The 12,496-nt window shown below is 44.2% G+C and overlaps 1 protein-coding gene across 1 annotated transcript in view; it reads right to left on the bottom strand.

Annotated features, from left to right (window-relative positions):
* SLC51A (solute carrier family 51 member A) overlaps positions 1-3,210 on the bottom strand; it is a 39,166-nt gene extending 35,956 nt beyond the window's left edge. The window contains exon 1 of the mRNA XM_060767279.2: positions 2,936-3,210. Coding sequence (XP_060623262.2) covers positions 2,936-2,961 — 26 coding nt within the window. The 5' untranslated portion in view covers positions 2,962-3,210. The remainder of the gene's footprint in view (positions 1-2,935) is intronic.
* Between the last annotated feature and the right edge of the window lie 9,286 nt (positions 3,211-12,496).

Raw genomic sequence — 12,496 nt, 5'->3', positions numbered from 1 at the left:
CTATTGTTTACAAACCTTTTTTTACTATTGTTTACAAAACTTTTCATAGAATCATAGAAGCAAAGAGTTGGAAGAGACCTCATGGGCCATCCAGTCCAACCGCATTCTGCCAAGAAGCAGGAATATTGCATTCAAAGCACCCCTGACAGATGGCCATCCAGCCACTGCTTAAAAGCTTCCAAAGAAGGAGCCTCCACCACACTTCGGGGCAGAGAGTTCCACTGCTGAACGGCTTTCACAGTCAGGAAGTTCTTCCTCATGTTCAGATGGAATCTCCTTTCTTGTAGTTTGAAGCCATTCTTCCACGCCCCAGTCTCCAGGGAAGCAGAAAACAAGCTTGCTCCCTCCTCCCTGTGGCTTCCTCTCACATACTTATACATGGCTATCATATCTCCTCTCAGCCTTCTCTTCTTCAGGCTAAACATGCCCAGCTCCTTAAATTGCTCTTCATAGGGCTTGTTCTCCAGACCCTTGATCATTTTAGTCGCTCTCCTTTGGACACATTCCAGCTTGTCAATATTTTTGTTTATTATTATTTACAAAACCTTTTGTTTACTATTGTTTACCAAAACTTTTGTTTACTATTGTTTACAAAACCTTTTGTTTACTATTGTTTGCCAAACTGTTTGTTTACTATTGCTTACAAAACTTTTTGTTTACTATTCTTTACAAAACTTTTTGTTTACTATTGCTTACAAAACCTTTTGTTTACTATTGGTTGCAAAACGTTTTGTTTACTATTGTTTACAAAACTTTTTGTTTACTATTGTTTACCAAACCTTTTGCTTACTATTGTTCACAAATCTTTTTACTATTGCTTACAAATCTTTTCGTTTACTATTGTTTACAAAACTTTTTGTTTACTATTGTTTACAAAACCTTTTGTTTACTATTGTTTACAAATCTTTTTAGTATTGCTTACAAAACTCTTTGTTTACTATTGTTTGCAAATCTTTTTGTTTACTATTGTTTACAAAACTTTTGTTTACTATTGTTTACAAAACAACGTTTTGCTTACTATTGTTGACAAAACCTTTTGTTTACTATTGCAAAATAATAGGAACAGTTCCCTTTTGTGTCGTCAAAAGAGGTTTACAAGAGATCTCCGGCTGCTCCCACACAGCTGAATAAAATCCCACCTTATCTGCTTTGAAGTGGAACATATGGCAGTGTGGACTCAGATGACCCAGTTCAAAGGAGATATTGTGGGATTTTCTGCCTTGAGATTCCGGGTTACGTGGCTGTGTCATCCAAGGAAAGTAGATGACTGAGGATCAGCACTTTGGATGTTTCCTTTCAAGTTCAGAGTAAAAACCATGAACAGTTTCACTGTCTCCCTTTCTCAAAACAAAACCCATCAATCACCAATGAAACTGTTGAACAAATGCAGTTTGACCCCACTTGGCTCAATGCTATGCAATCCTGGAAATTATAGTTCAAAGGGGCACCAGCATTATTTGGCAGGCAAAGGCAAAACTACAACTCCCATGACTCATTGCTATGGAGTGATGGGTGTGGTAGTTTTACAAGGTCTTTAGCCTCCTCTGCCAAAGAACCTTGGAGGCTCACCAAACTATAGCTTCCATTGCCATTACTGCTCAAGCAGGGAGCTTTGAGATGGTAGAACAGAAGCTCTCCAAAGCTCTAGGTGCCCTTACTGCCTATTACAGGGAAAACCAGCTGATCCCTAATCCATCTAAAACACAGACATGTGCTTTTCATCTCAAGAACAGACAAGCATCCCGAGCTCTGAGGATTACCTGGGAAGGAATCCCACTGGAGCATTGCAGTGCACCCAAATACCTGGGAGTCACTCTGGACCGTGCTCTGACCTACAAGAAGCACTGCCTGAACATCAAGCAAAAAGTGGGTGCTAGAAACAATATCATATGAAAGCTGACTGGCACAACCTGGGGATCACAACCAGACACAGTGAAGACATCTGCCCTTGCGCTGTGCTACTCCGCTGCTGAGTATGCATGCCCAGTGTGGAACACATCTCACCACGCTAAAACAGTGGATGTAGCTCTTAATGAGACATACCGCATTATCACGGGGTGCCTGCGTCCTACACCATTCGAAAAATTACACTGCATAGCCGGTATTGCACCACCTGACATCCGCCGTGGCAGCCAATAGTGAAAGGACCAAGGCAGGGACATCTCCAGCTCATCCTCTGTTTGGGTATCAGCCAGCACATCAACAACTTAAATCAAGACATAGTTTTCTAAGATCTACAGAGACACTCGCTGGAATGCCTCAGCAAGCGAGAGTCCAAAAGTGGCAGGCTCAAACCCAGAACCTCAACCAATGGCTGATACCCAATGAGAGACTCCCCCCTGGGCACACAGAAGACTGGGCGACTTGGAAGGCGCTGAACAGACTGCGCTCTGGCACCACGGGATGCAGAGCCAACCTTCAGAAATGGGGCTACAAAGTGGAATCCTCAACATGTGAGTGCGGAGAGGAGCAAACCACTGACCACCTGCTGCAATGCAACCTGAGCCCTGCCACATGCACCAGGGAGGACCTCCTTGCAGCAACATCGGAAACACTCCAAGTGGCCAGATAGTGGTCAAAGGACATTTAATCAACTACCAAACTCACACATTTTGTATTTTCTCTGTTTGTTTGCTTTGTTCTGTTAGAAATGTAATATAATTGACTGGCTGCCCTGACACGAGGGGGAAAAAAAAGCTTCCATTGCACAGAGCCGTGGCAGTTCAAGTGGTATCAAACTGCATCTGTTCTTCAGTGTAGACCGGGTATGGGCAAACTTGGGCCCTCCAGGTGTTTTGGACTTCAACTCCCACAATTCTTAATGGTTGTTAGGAATTGTGAGAGTTGAAGTCCAAAACACCCAGAAGGCCCAAATTTGCTCGTGCCTGGTCTACACTTCAATGCTGTTGAATCCTAAGATTTGTAGTTTGCTTACCTGGGGTCTTTCACCAGATCTTCCATGCTGATGGTTTTCCCCCAAAGGCTTCCCTATGGATCCTGGAGCAGAAATGGACAAAATGCAATCTCCGGCCGCAGAGTTCCTGGTTTGCGCTTTGTTTGCACAGCAGGGTCAGAGTCCTCCTGTTCGGCACTGGTGCCGGCTAAATTTGTGAGTGTTTGGTTGGTTGTTTCCCCTTCTTTTCATTTCAGAAACAGATTCACTTTCCAGCGGTCCCCTCTGTTCCTCTGTCCTCTCCCTTTGATGGCATGTCGGCAGGTTCACTGACACAGAGGATGCGTCACGCTTCATACATGTGCCACCTAGATCAATGAACCCGGAAGGGGCGGTGAAGGGACAGCAATGTGGACTCAAGGCTCTTTCTGACACCCTGCATGTGCCAGAAGCCTTGAAAACAGCTTCCTTTCTCTTCTTCACAATCTGCAAATCTCTGAATACAGTTTGGCACCACTATCACTGTCATGGCTCGATGCTATGGGAGTTTTACAAAGTCTTTAGCCTCCTCTACCAAAAAGCGCTGGGCGTCACCAAACTATTAATCCTAGGATCCCATAGCAGTTAAAGTAACAAAATGAAGTTCAACAGTGACAAATGCAAGATACTCCACTTTGGCAGGAAAAACGAAATGCAAAGATACAGAATGGGGGACGATGCCTGGCTCGAGAGCAGTACGTGTGAAAAAGATCTTGGAGTCCTCGTGGGGAGGAAGTTAAACATGAGCCAGGAATGTGATGTGGCGGCAAAAAAAGCCAATGGGATTTTGGCCTGCATCAATAGGAGCATAGTGTCTAGATATAGGGAAGTAATGCTACCCCTCTATTCTGCTTTGGTTAGACCACACCTAGAATATTGTGTCCAATTCTGGGCACCACAATTCAAGAGAGATATTGACAAGCTGGAATGTGTCCAGAGGAGGGCGACTAAAATGATCAAGGGTCTGGAGAACAAGCCCTATGAGGAGCGGCTTAAGGAGCTGGGCATGTTTAGCCTGAAGAAGAGAAGGCTGAGAGGAGATATGATAGCCATGTATAAATACGTGAGAGGAAGCCACAGGGAGGAGGAGGGAACAAGCTTGTTTTCTGCTTCCCTGGAGATTAGGACGCAATGGAACAATGGCTTCAAACTACAAGAGAGGAGATTCCATCTGAACATGAGGAAGAACTTCCTGACTGTAAGAGCTGTTCAGCAGTGGAACTCTCTGACCCGGAGTGTGGTGGAGGCTCCTTCTTTGGAAGCGTTTAAACAGAGGCTGGATGGCCATCTGTCAGGGGTGATTTGAATGCAATATTCCTGCTTCTTGGCAGAATGGGGCTGGACTGGATGGCCCATGAGGTCTCTTCCAACTCTTTGATTCTATGATTCTATGATTCTATGAGGTCAAACTGCATTTGTTCTATAGTAGAAAGCCAACCTATGTGTCCATCTATGGCTGTAGTTCTCAACCTGGGGGTCAGGACCCCTGGGAGGGTCGCGAGAGGGGGTTTTCAGAGGCGTCTCCAAAGACCATCAGAAAACACATATCTCTTTTTTTTAATACAATTTTTATTGTGCATTTTAATATTTACAACAAGACTGAGCGAGTGCCGGTAGCACTCACCCTAAACATCATAGACATTGAAAACTTCCAAAACATCTAAAACATCGTAAACATCACAACATAGAATCATAGAATCAAAGAGTTGGAAGAGACCTCATGGGCCATCCAGTCCAACCCCATTCTGCCCATTTGGGCATACTGAGTATGTTGATTGTATGTAGGTGAGCTATAAATCCCAGTAACTACAACTCCGAAATGTCAAGGTCTATTTTCCCCAAACTCCACCAGTGTTCATATTTGGGCATAATGAGTATGTGTGCCAAGTTTGGTCCAGATCCATCATCGTTTAAGTCGACAGTGCTCTCTGGATGTAGGTGAACTACAACTCCACAACTCAAGGTCAATGCCCACCAAACCCTTCCAGTATTTTCTGTTGGTCTTGGGAGTTCAGTATGCCAAATTTGGTTCAATTCCATTGTTGGTGGAGTTCAGAATGCTCTTTGATTGTAGGTGAGCTTTAAATCCTAGCAAATACAACTCCCAAATGTCAAGGTCTATTTTCCCCAAACTCTACATTTGGGTGTATTGAATATTCGTGTCAAATTTGGTCCAGATCCTTTATTGTTTGAGTCCACAGTGCTCTCTGGAGGTAGGTGAACTACAACTCCAAAACTCAAGGTCAATACCCACCAAACCCTTCCAGTATTTTCTGTTAGTCCTCGGAGTCCTGTGTGCCAAATTTGGTTCAATTCCATTGTTGGTGGAGTTCAGAATGCTCTTTGATTGTAAGTGAACTATAAATCCCAGAAACCACAACTCTCAAATGACAAAATCAACACCACCACCACCACCACCCCTCAACCCAACCAGTATTCATGTCTGGGAGTATTGGGTATTTGTGCCAAATTTGGTCCAGTGAATGAAATGCATCCTGCATATCTGATATTTACGTTATGATACATAACAGTAGCAAAATACAATTATGAAGCAGCAACAAAAACAATGTTAAGGTTGGGGGTCACCACAACATGTGGAACTGTATTAAAGGGTCGTGACATTAGGAAGGTTGATCTATGGAATCAACAGTGACAAATGCAAGAGACTCCACTTAGGCAGAAAAAAGGAAATGCAAAGATACAGAATGGGGGGCAATGCCTGGCTGGAGAGCAGTACGTGTGAAAAAGATCTTGGAGTCCTTGTGGACAACAGGTTAAACATGAGCCAACAATGTGATGTGGCGGCAAAAAAAGCCAATGGGATTTTGGCCTGCATCAAGAGGAGCATAGTGTCTAGATCTAGGGAAGTCATGCTCCCCATGCTCTATTCCGCTTTGGTTAGACCACACCTGGAATATTGTGTCCAATTCTGGGCACCACAATTGAAGAGAGATATTGACAAGCTGGAATGTGTCCAGAGGAGGGCGACTAAAATGATCAAGGGTCTGGAGAACAAGCCCTATGAGGAGCGGCTTAAGGAGCTGGGCATGTTTAGCCTGAAGAAGAGAAGGCTGAGATATGATAGCCATGTATAAATATGTGAGAGGAAGCTTGTTTTCTGCTTCCTTGGAGACTAGGATGCGGAACAATGGCTTCAAACTACAAGAAAGGAGATTCCACCTGAACATTAGGAAGAACTTCCTGACTGTGAGAGCCGTTCAGCAGTGGAACTCTCTGCCCCGGAGTGTGGTGGAGGCTCCTTCTTTGGAAGCTTTTAAGCAGAGGCTGGCTGGCCATCTGTCAGGGGTGATTTTAATACAATATTCCTGCTTCTTGGCAGAATGAGGTTGGACTGGATGGCCCATGAGGTCTCCTCCAGCTCTTTGATTCTATGATTCTATGAGGTCAAACTGCATTCGTTCTATAGCAGAAAGCCAACCTATGTGTCCATCTATGGCTGTAGTTCTCAACCTAGGGGTCATGACCCCTGGGAGGGTCGCGAGAGGGGTTTTTCAGAAGGGTCTCCAAAGACCATCAGAAAACACATATCTCTTTTTTTAAAATATAATTTTTATTGTGCATTTTAATATTTACAACAAGACTGAGCGAGTGCCGGTAGCACTCACCCTAAACATAACATCATAGACATTGAAAACTTCCAAAACATCTAAAACATTGTAAACATCACAACATAGAATCATAGAATCAAAGAGTTGGAAGAGACCTCATGGGCCATCCAGTCCAACCCCATTCTGCCCATTTGGGCATACTGAGTATGTTGATTGCATGTAGGTGAGCTATAAATCCCAGTAACTACAGCTCCCAAATGTCAAGGTCTATTTTCCCCAAACTCCACCAGTGTTCATATTTGGGCATATTGAGTATGTGTGCCAAGTTTGGTCCAGATCCACCATTGTTTAAGTCCACACTGCTCTCTGGATGTAGGTGAACTACAACTCCAAAACTCAAGGTCGATGCCCACCAAACCCTTCCAGTATTTTCTGTTGGTCTTGGGAGTTCAGTGTGCCAAATTTGGTTCAATTCCATTGTTGGTGGAGTTCAGAATGCTCATTGATTGTAGGTGAGCTTTAAATCCTAGCAAATACAACTCCCAAATGTCAAGGTCTATTTTCCCCAAACTCCACCGGTGTTCACATTTGGGTGTATTGAATATCCGTGCCAAATTTGGTCCAAATCCTTTATTGTTTGAGTCCACAGTGCTCTCTGGAGGTAGGTGAACTACAACTCCAAAAGTCAAGGTTAATGCCCACCAAATCCTTGCAGTATTTTCTGTTGGTTTTGGGAGTTCTGTGTGCCAAATTTGGTTCAATTCCATTGTTGGTGGAGTTCAGAATACTTTCTGATTGTAGGTGAACTATAAATCCCAGAAACTACAACTCTCAAATGACAAAATCAACACCACCACCACCACCCCTCAACCCAACCAGTATTCATATCTGGGCGTATTGGGTATTTGTGCCAAATTTGGTCCAGTGAATGAAATGCATCCTGCATATCTGATATTTACGTTATGATACGTAACAGTAGCAAAATACAATTATGAAGCAGCAACAAAAACAATGTTAAGGTTGGGGGTCACCACAACATGTGGAACTGTATTAAAGGGTCGTGACATTAGGAAGGTTGATCTATGGAATCAGCAGTGACAAATGCAAGAGACTCCACTTCGGCAGAAAAAACAAAATGCAAATATACAGAATGGGGGACAATGCCTGGCTCGAGAGCAGTACGTGTGAAAAAGATCTTGGAGTCCTCGTGGACAACAAGGTAAACATGAGCCAACAATGTGATGTGGCGGCAAAAAAAGCCAATGAGATTTTGGCCTGCATCAAGAGGAGCATAGTGTCTAGAACTAAGGAAGTAATGCTACCCCTCTATTCTGCTTTGGTTAGACCACACCTGGAATATTGTGTCCAATTCTGGGCACCACAATTCAAGAGAGATATTGACAAGCTGGAATGTGTCCAGAGGAGGGCGACTAAAATGATCAAGGGTCTGGAGAACAAGCCCTATGAGGAGCGGCTTAAGGAGCTGGGCATGTTTAGCCTGAAGAAGAGAAGGCTGAGATATGATAGCCATGTATAAATATGTGAGAGGAAGCTTGTTTTCTGCTTCCTTGGAGACTAGGATGCGGAACAATGGCTTCAAACTACAAGAAAGGAGATTCCACCTGAACATTAGGAAGAACTTCCTGACTGTGAGAGCCGTTCAGCAGTGGAACTCTCTGCCCCGGAGTGTGGTGGAGGCTCCTTCTTTGGAAGCTTTTAAGCAGAGGCTGGCTGGCCATCTGTCAGGGGTGATTTTAATACAATATTCCTGCTTCTTGGCAGAATGAGGTTGGACTGGATGGCCCATGAGGTCTCCTCCAGCTCTTTGATTCTATGATTCTATGAGGTCAAACTGCATTCGTTCTATAGCAGAAAGCCAACCTATGTGTCCATCTATGGCTGTAGTTCTCAACCTAGGGGTCATGACCCCTGGGAGGGTCGCGAGAGGGGTTTTTCAGAAGGGTCTCCAAAGACCATCAGAAAACACATATCTCTTTTTTTAAAATATAATTTTTATTGTGCATTTTAATATTTACAACAAGACTGAGCGAGTGCCGGTAGCACTCACCCTAAACATAACATCATAGACATTGAAAACTTCCAAAACATCTAAAACATTGTAAACATCACAACATAGAATCATAGAATCAAAGAGTTGGAAGAGACCTCATGGGCCATCCAGTCCAACCCCATTCTGCCCATTTGGGCATACTGAGTATGTTGATTGCATGTAGGTGAGCTATAAATCCCAGTAACTACAGCTCCCAAATGTCAAGGTCTATTTTCCCCAAACTCCACCAGTGTTCATATTTGGGCATATTGAGTATGTGTGCCAAGTTTGGTCCAGATCCACCATTGTTTAAGTCCACACTGCTCTCTGGATGTAGGTGAACTACAACTCCAAAACTCAAGGTCGATGCCCACCAAACCCTTCCAGTATTTTCTGTTGGTCTTGGGAGTTCAGTGTGCCAAATTTGGTTCAATTCCATTGTTGGTGGAGTTCAGAATGCTCATTGATTGTAGGTGAGCTTTAAATCCTAGCAAATACAACTCCCAAATGTCAAGGTCTATTTTCCCCAAACTCCACCGGTGTTCACATTTGGGTGTATTGAATATCCGTGCCAAATTTGGTCCAAATCCTTTATTGTTTGAGTCCACAGTGCTCTCTGGAGGTAGGTGAACTACAACTCCAAAAGTCAAGGTTAATGCCCACCAAATCCTTGCAGTATTTTCTGTTGGTTTTGGGAGTTCTGTGTGCCAAATTTGGTTCAATTCCATTGTTGGTGGAGTTCAGAATACTTTCTGATTGTAGGTGAACTATAAATCCCAGAAACTACAACTCTCAAATGACAAAATCAACACCACCACCACCACCCCTCAACCCAACCAGTATTCATATCTGGGCGTATTGGGTATTTGTGCCAAATTTGGTCCAGTGAATGAAATGCATCCTGCATATCTGATATTTACGTTATGATACGTAACAGTAGCAAAATACAATTATGAAGCAGCAACAAAAACAATGTTAAGGTTGGGGGTCACCACAACATGTGGAACTGTATTAAAGGGTCGTGACATTAGGAAGGTTGATCTATGGAATCAGCAGTGACAAATGCAAGAGACTCCACTTCGGCAGAAAAAACAAAATGCAAATATACAGAATGGGGGACAATGCCTGGCTCGAGATCAGTACGTGTGAAAAAGATCTTGGAGTCCTCGTGGACAACAAGGTAAACATGAGCCAACAATGTGATGTGGCGGCAAAAAAAGCCAATGAGATTTTGGCCTGCATCAAGAGGAGCATAGTGTCTAGAACTAAGGAAGTAATGCTACCCCTCTATTCTGCTTTGGTTAGACCACACCTGGAATATTGTGTCCAATTCTGGGCACCACAATTCAAGAGAGATATTGACAAGCTGGAATGTGTCCAGAGGAGGGCGACTCAAAGCATCAAGAGTCTGGAGAACAAGCCCTATGAGGAGCGGCTTTAGGAGCTGGGCATGTTTAGCCTGAAGAAGAGAAGGCTGAGAGGAGATATGATAGCCATGCATAGCTATGTGAGAGGAAGCCACAGGGAGGAGGGAGAAAGCTTCCTTTCTGCTTCCCTGGAGACTAGGACGCAATGGAACAACGGCTTCAAACTACAAGAAAGGAGATTCCATCTGAACATGAGGAAGAACTTCCTGACTGTGAGAGCCGTTCAGCAGTGGAACTCTCTGCCCCGGAGTGTGGTGGAGGCTCCTTCTTTGGAGGCTTTTAAACAGAGGCTGGATGGCCATCTGTCAGGGGTGATTTGAATACAATATTCCTGCTTCTTGGCAGAATGAGGTTGGACTGGATGGCCCATGAGGTCTCTTCCAACTCTTTGATTCTATGATTCTATCATTCTGAACTCCACCCATGATGGAATTGAACCAAATTTGACACATAGAACTAACATGAGCAACAGAAAAGATTGGAAGGGTTTGGTGGGCACTGACCTTGACTTTGGGAGTTGTAGTTCAGCTACATCCAGAGAGTACGGTGGATTTAAAACAGTGATGGATCTGGACTGGATGGTCCATGAGGTCTCTTCCAACTCTAGGATTCTATAGGAATTGTGGTGTGATGAGACAATAGCGCTCTTTGACAGAGAAAGCTAAAGTCCTTGTAAAGTTTAGCTACAAGTCCCATAATTCCATATAGGGGTGTGCACGGTGCCATTTTTCAAAATGGGATCTGGGAAATGGCACACCATCCAGGGGTATACAGTTGTGTTTTCAGATGTTATATAGGAAATCTATGCAAGCTGAGAGACCTGTTCTCTTTGTATGCAAATTCCCATTTGCATGCACTTCCTACGCTCACATCCTGAAAGCAACATTGCCGATACCAGCAGGACTCCAAATGCTTCCTTTTCTCATCCCTTGCCGTCATGATATGATCGAGAAATCCATAAGCTTTGGAAGCAAACAAGAGGCATTTTCCAGCTTCTAGTTGGCCTAAAACGGGGGTATGATGCCGTGGATGATGGAATGCTTCATTCTAACTCTTGAAACCAGGGTTCAAATCCCTGCTCAGCCATATAACCTCACATGAAACTAATCATATACTTCCACCCCCCCAAAAGTCACATACTCTCAGGGCACAATCCATCAGAAACAAGGTGGGAAGAAGTAGAAGAACGAAACGGGTGATGGACTTGGATCTGGGTGGGTTGGGGTGGAGCAGGAAACTACAGAAGGAAGAGAGATTGAGGAGGACTGCTTTATATTGTGGCACAGAGATATAAATAGAGGCAACATAAGCAATTGAGTAGAGGTGCATCTACGCTATAGAATCAATGCACTTTGACACCACTTGAACTGCCCAGGTTCAGTGCTATGGAACCCTGGGAATTGTATTTTTACAAGGTCATTAGACTTCTCTGCCAAAGAGCACTGGTGAATCGCCAAACTATTATTTTGTATCATTGAGCCATGGCAGTTCAATTGGTATCAAACTGCATTATTTCAATAGTCTAGATCAGAGCGCCTCAAACTATGGCCCATGGGCCGGCCCCGGCCCCCTGACAGCATTTGTCTGGCCCGTGGGGTGTGGAGAAGGGTGGGAGAAATGTCAGAAGATAATGCTTCTGGAACATGGCCAGACAGCTCATAGCAACTCACCAGGATTCTTTTTGTTGTTGGAGACTGCACAACCTCTGAGGATGCAGACGACACCAAATTGGGAGGGATAGCCAATACTCCAGAGGACAGGAGCAGGATTCAAAACGATCTTGACAGATTAGAGAGATGATGGGCCAAAACTAACAAAATGAAGTTCAACAGGGACAAATGCAAGATACTCCACTTTGGCAGAAAAAATGAAATGCAAAGATACAGAATGGGGGACAATGCCTGGCTCGAGAGCAGTACGTGTGAAAAAGATCTTGGAGTCCTCGTGGACAACAAGTTAAACATGAGCCAACAATGTGATGTGGCGGCAAAAAAAGCCAATGGGATTTTGGCCTGCATCAATAGGAGCCTAGTGTCTAGATCTAGGGAAGTCATGCTCCCCATGCTCTATTCTGCTTTGGTTAGACCACACCTGGAATATTGTGTCCAATTCTGGGCACCACGATTCAAGAGAGATATTGACACGCTGGAATGTGTCCAGAGGAGGGCGACTCAAATGATCAAGGGTCTGGAGAACAAGCCCTATGAGGAGCGGCTTAGGGAACTGGGCATGTTTAGCCTGAAGAAGAGAAGGCTGAGAGGAGATATGATAGCCATGTATAAATATGTGAGAGGAAGCCACAGGGAGGAGGGAGCAAGCTTGTTTTCTGCTTCCTTGGAGACTAGGACGCGGAACAATGGCTTCAAACTACAAGAGAGGAGATTCCATCTGAACATGAGGAAGAACTTCCTGACTGTGAGAGCCGTTCAGCAGTGGAACTCTCTGCCCCGGAGTGTGGTGGAGGCTCCTTCTTTGGAAGCTTTTAAGCAGAGGCTGGATGGCCATTTGTCAGGGGTGA

This window comes from Anolis sagrei, chromosome 3 (genome assembly GCF_037176765.1).
Source record: "Anolis sagrei isolate rAnoSag1 chromosome 3, rAnoSag1.mat, whole genome shotgun sequence".
NCBI lineage: Eukaryota > Metazoa > Chordata > Lepidosauria > Squamata > Dactyloidae > Anolis > Anolis sagrei.
The sequence above is the reverse complement of the archived record's forward strand: the minus strand, read 5'-3'. Positions and strand labels throughout refer to the sequence as shown.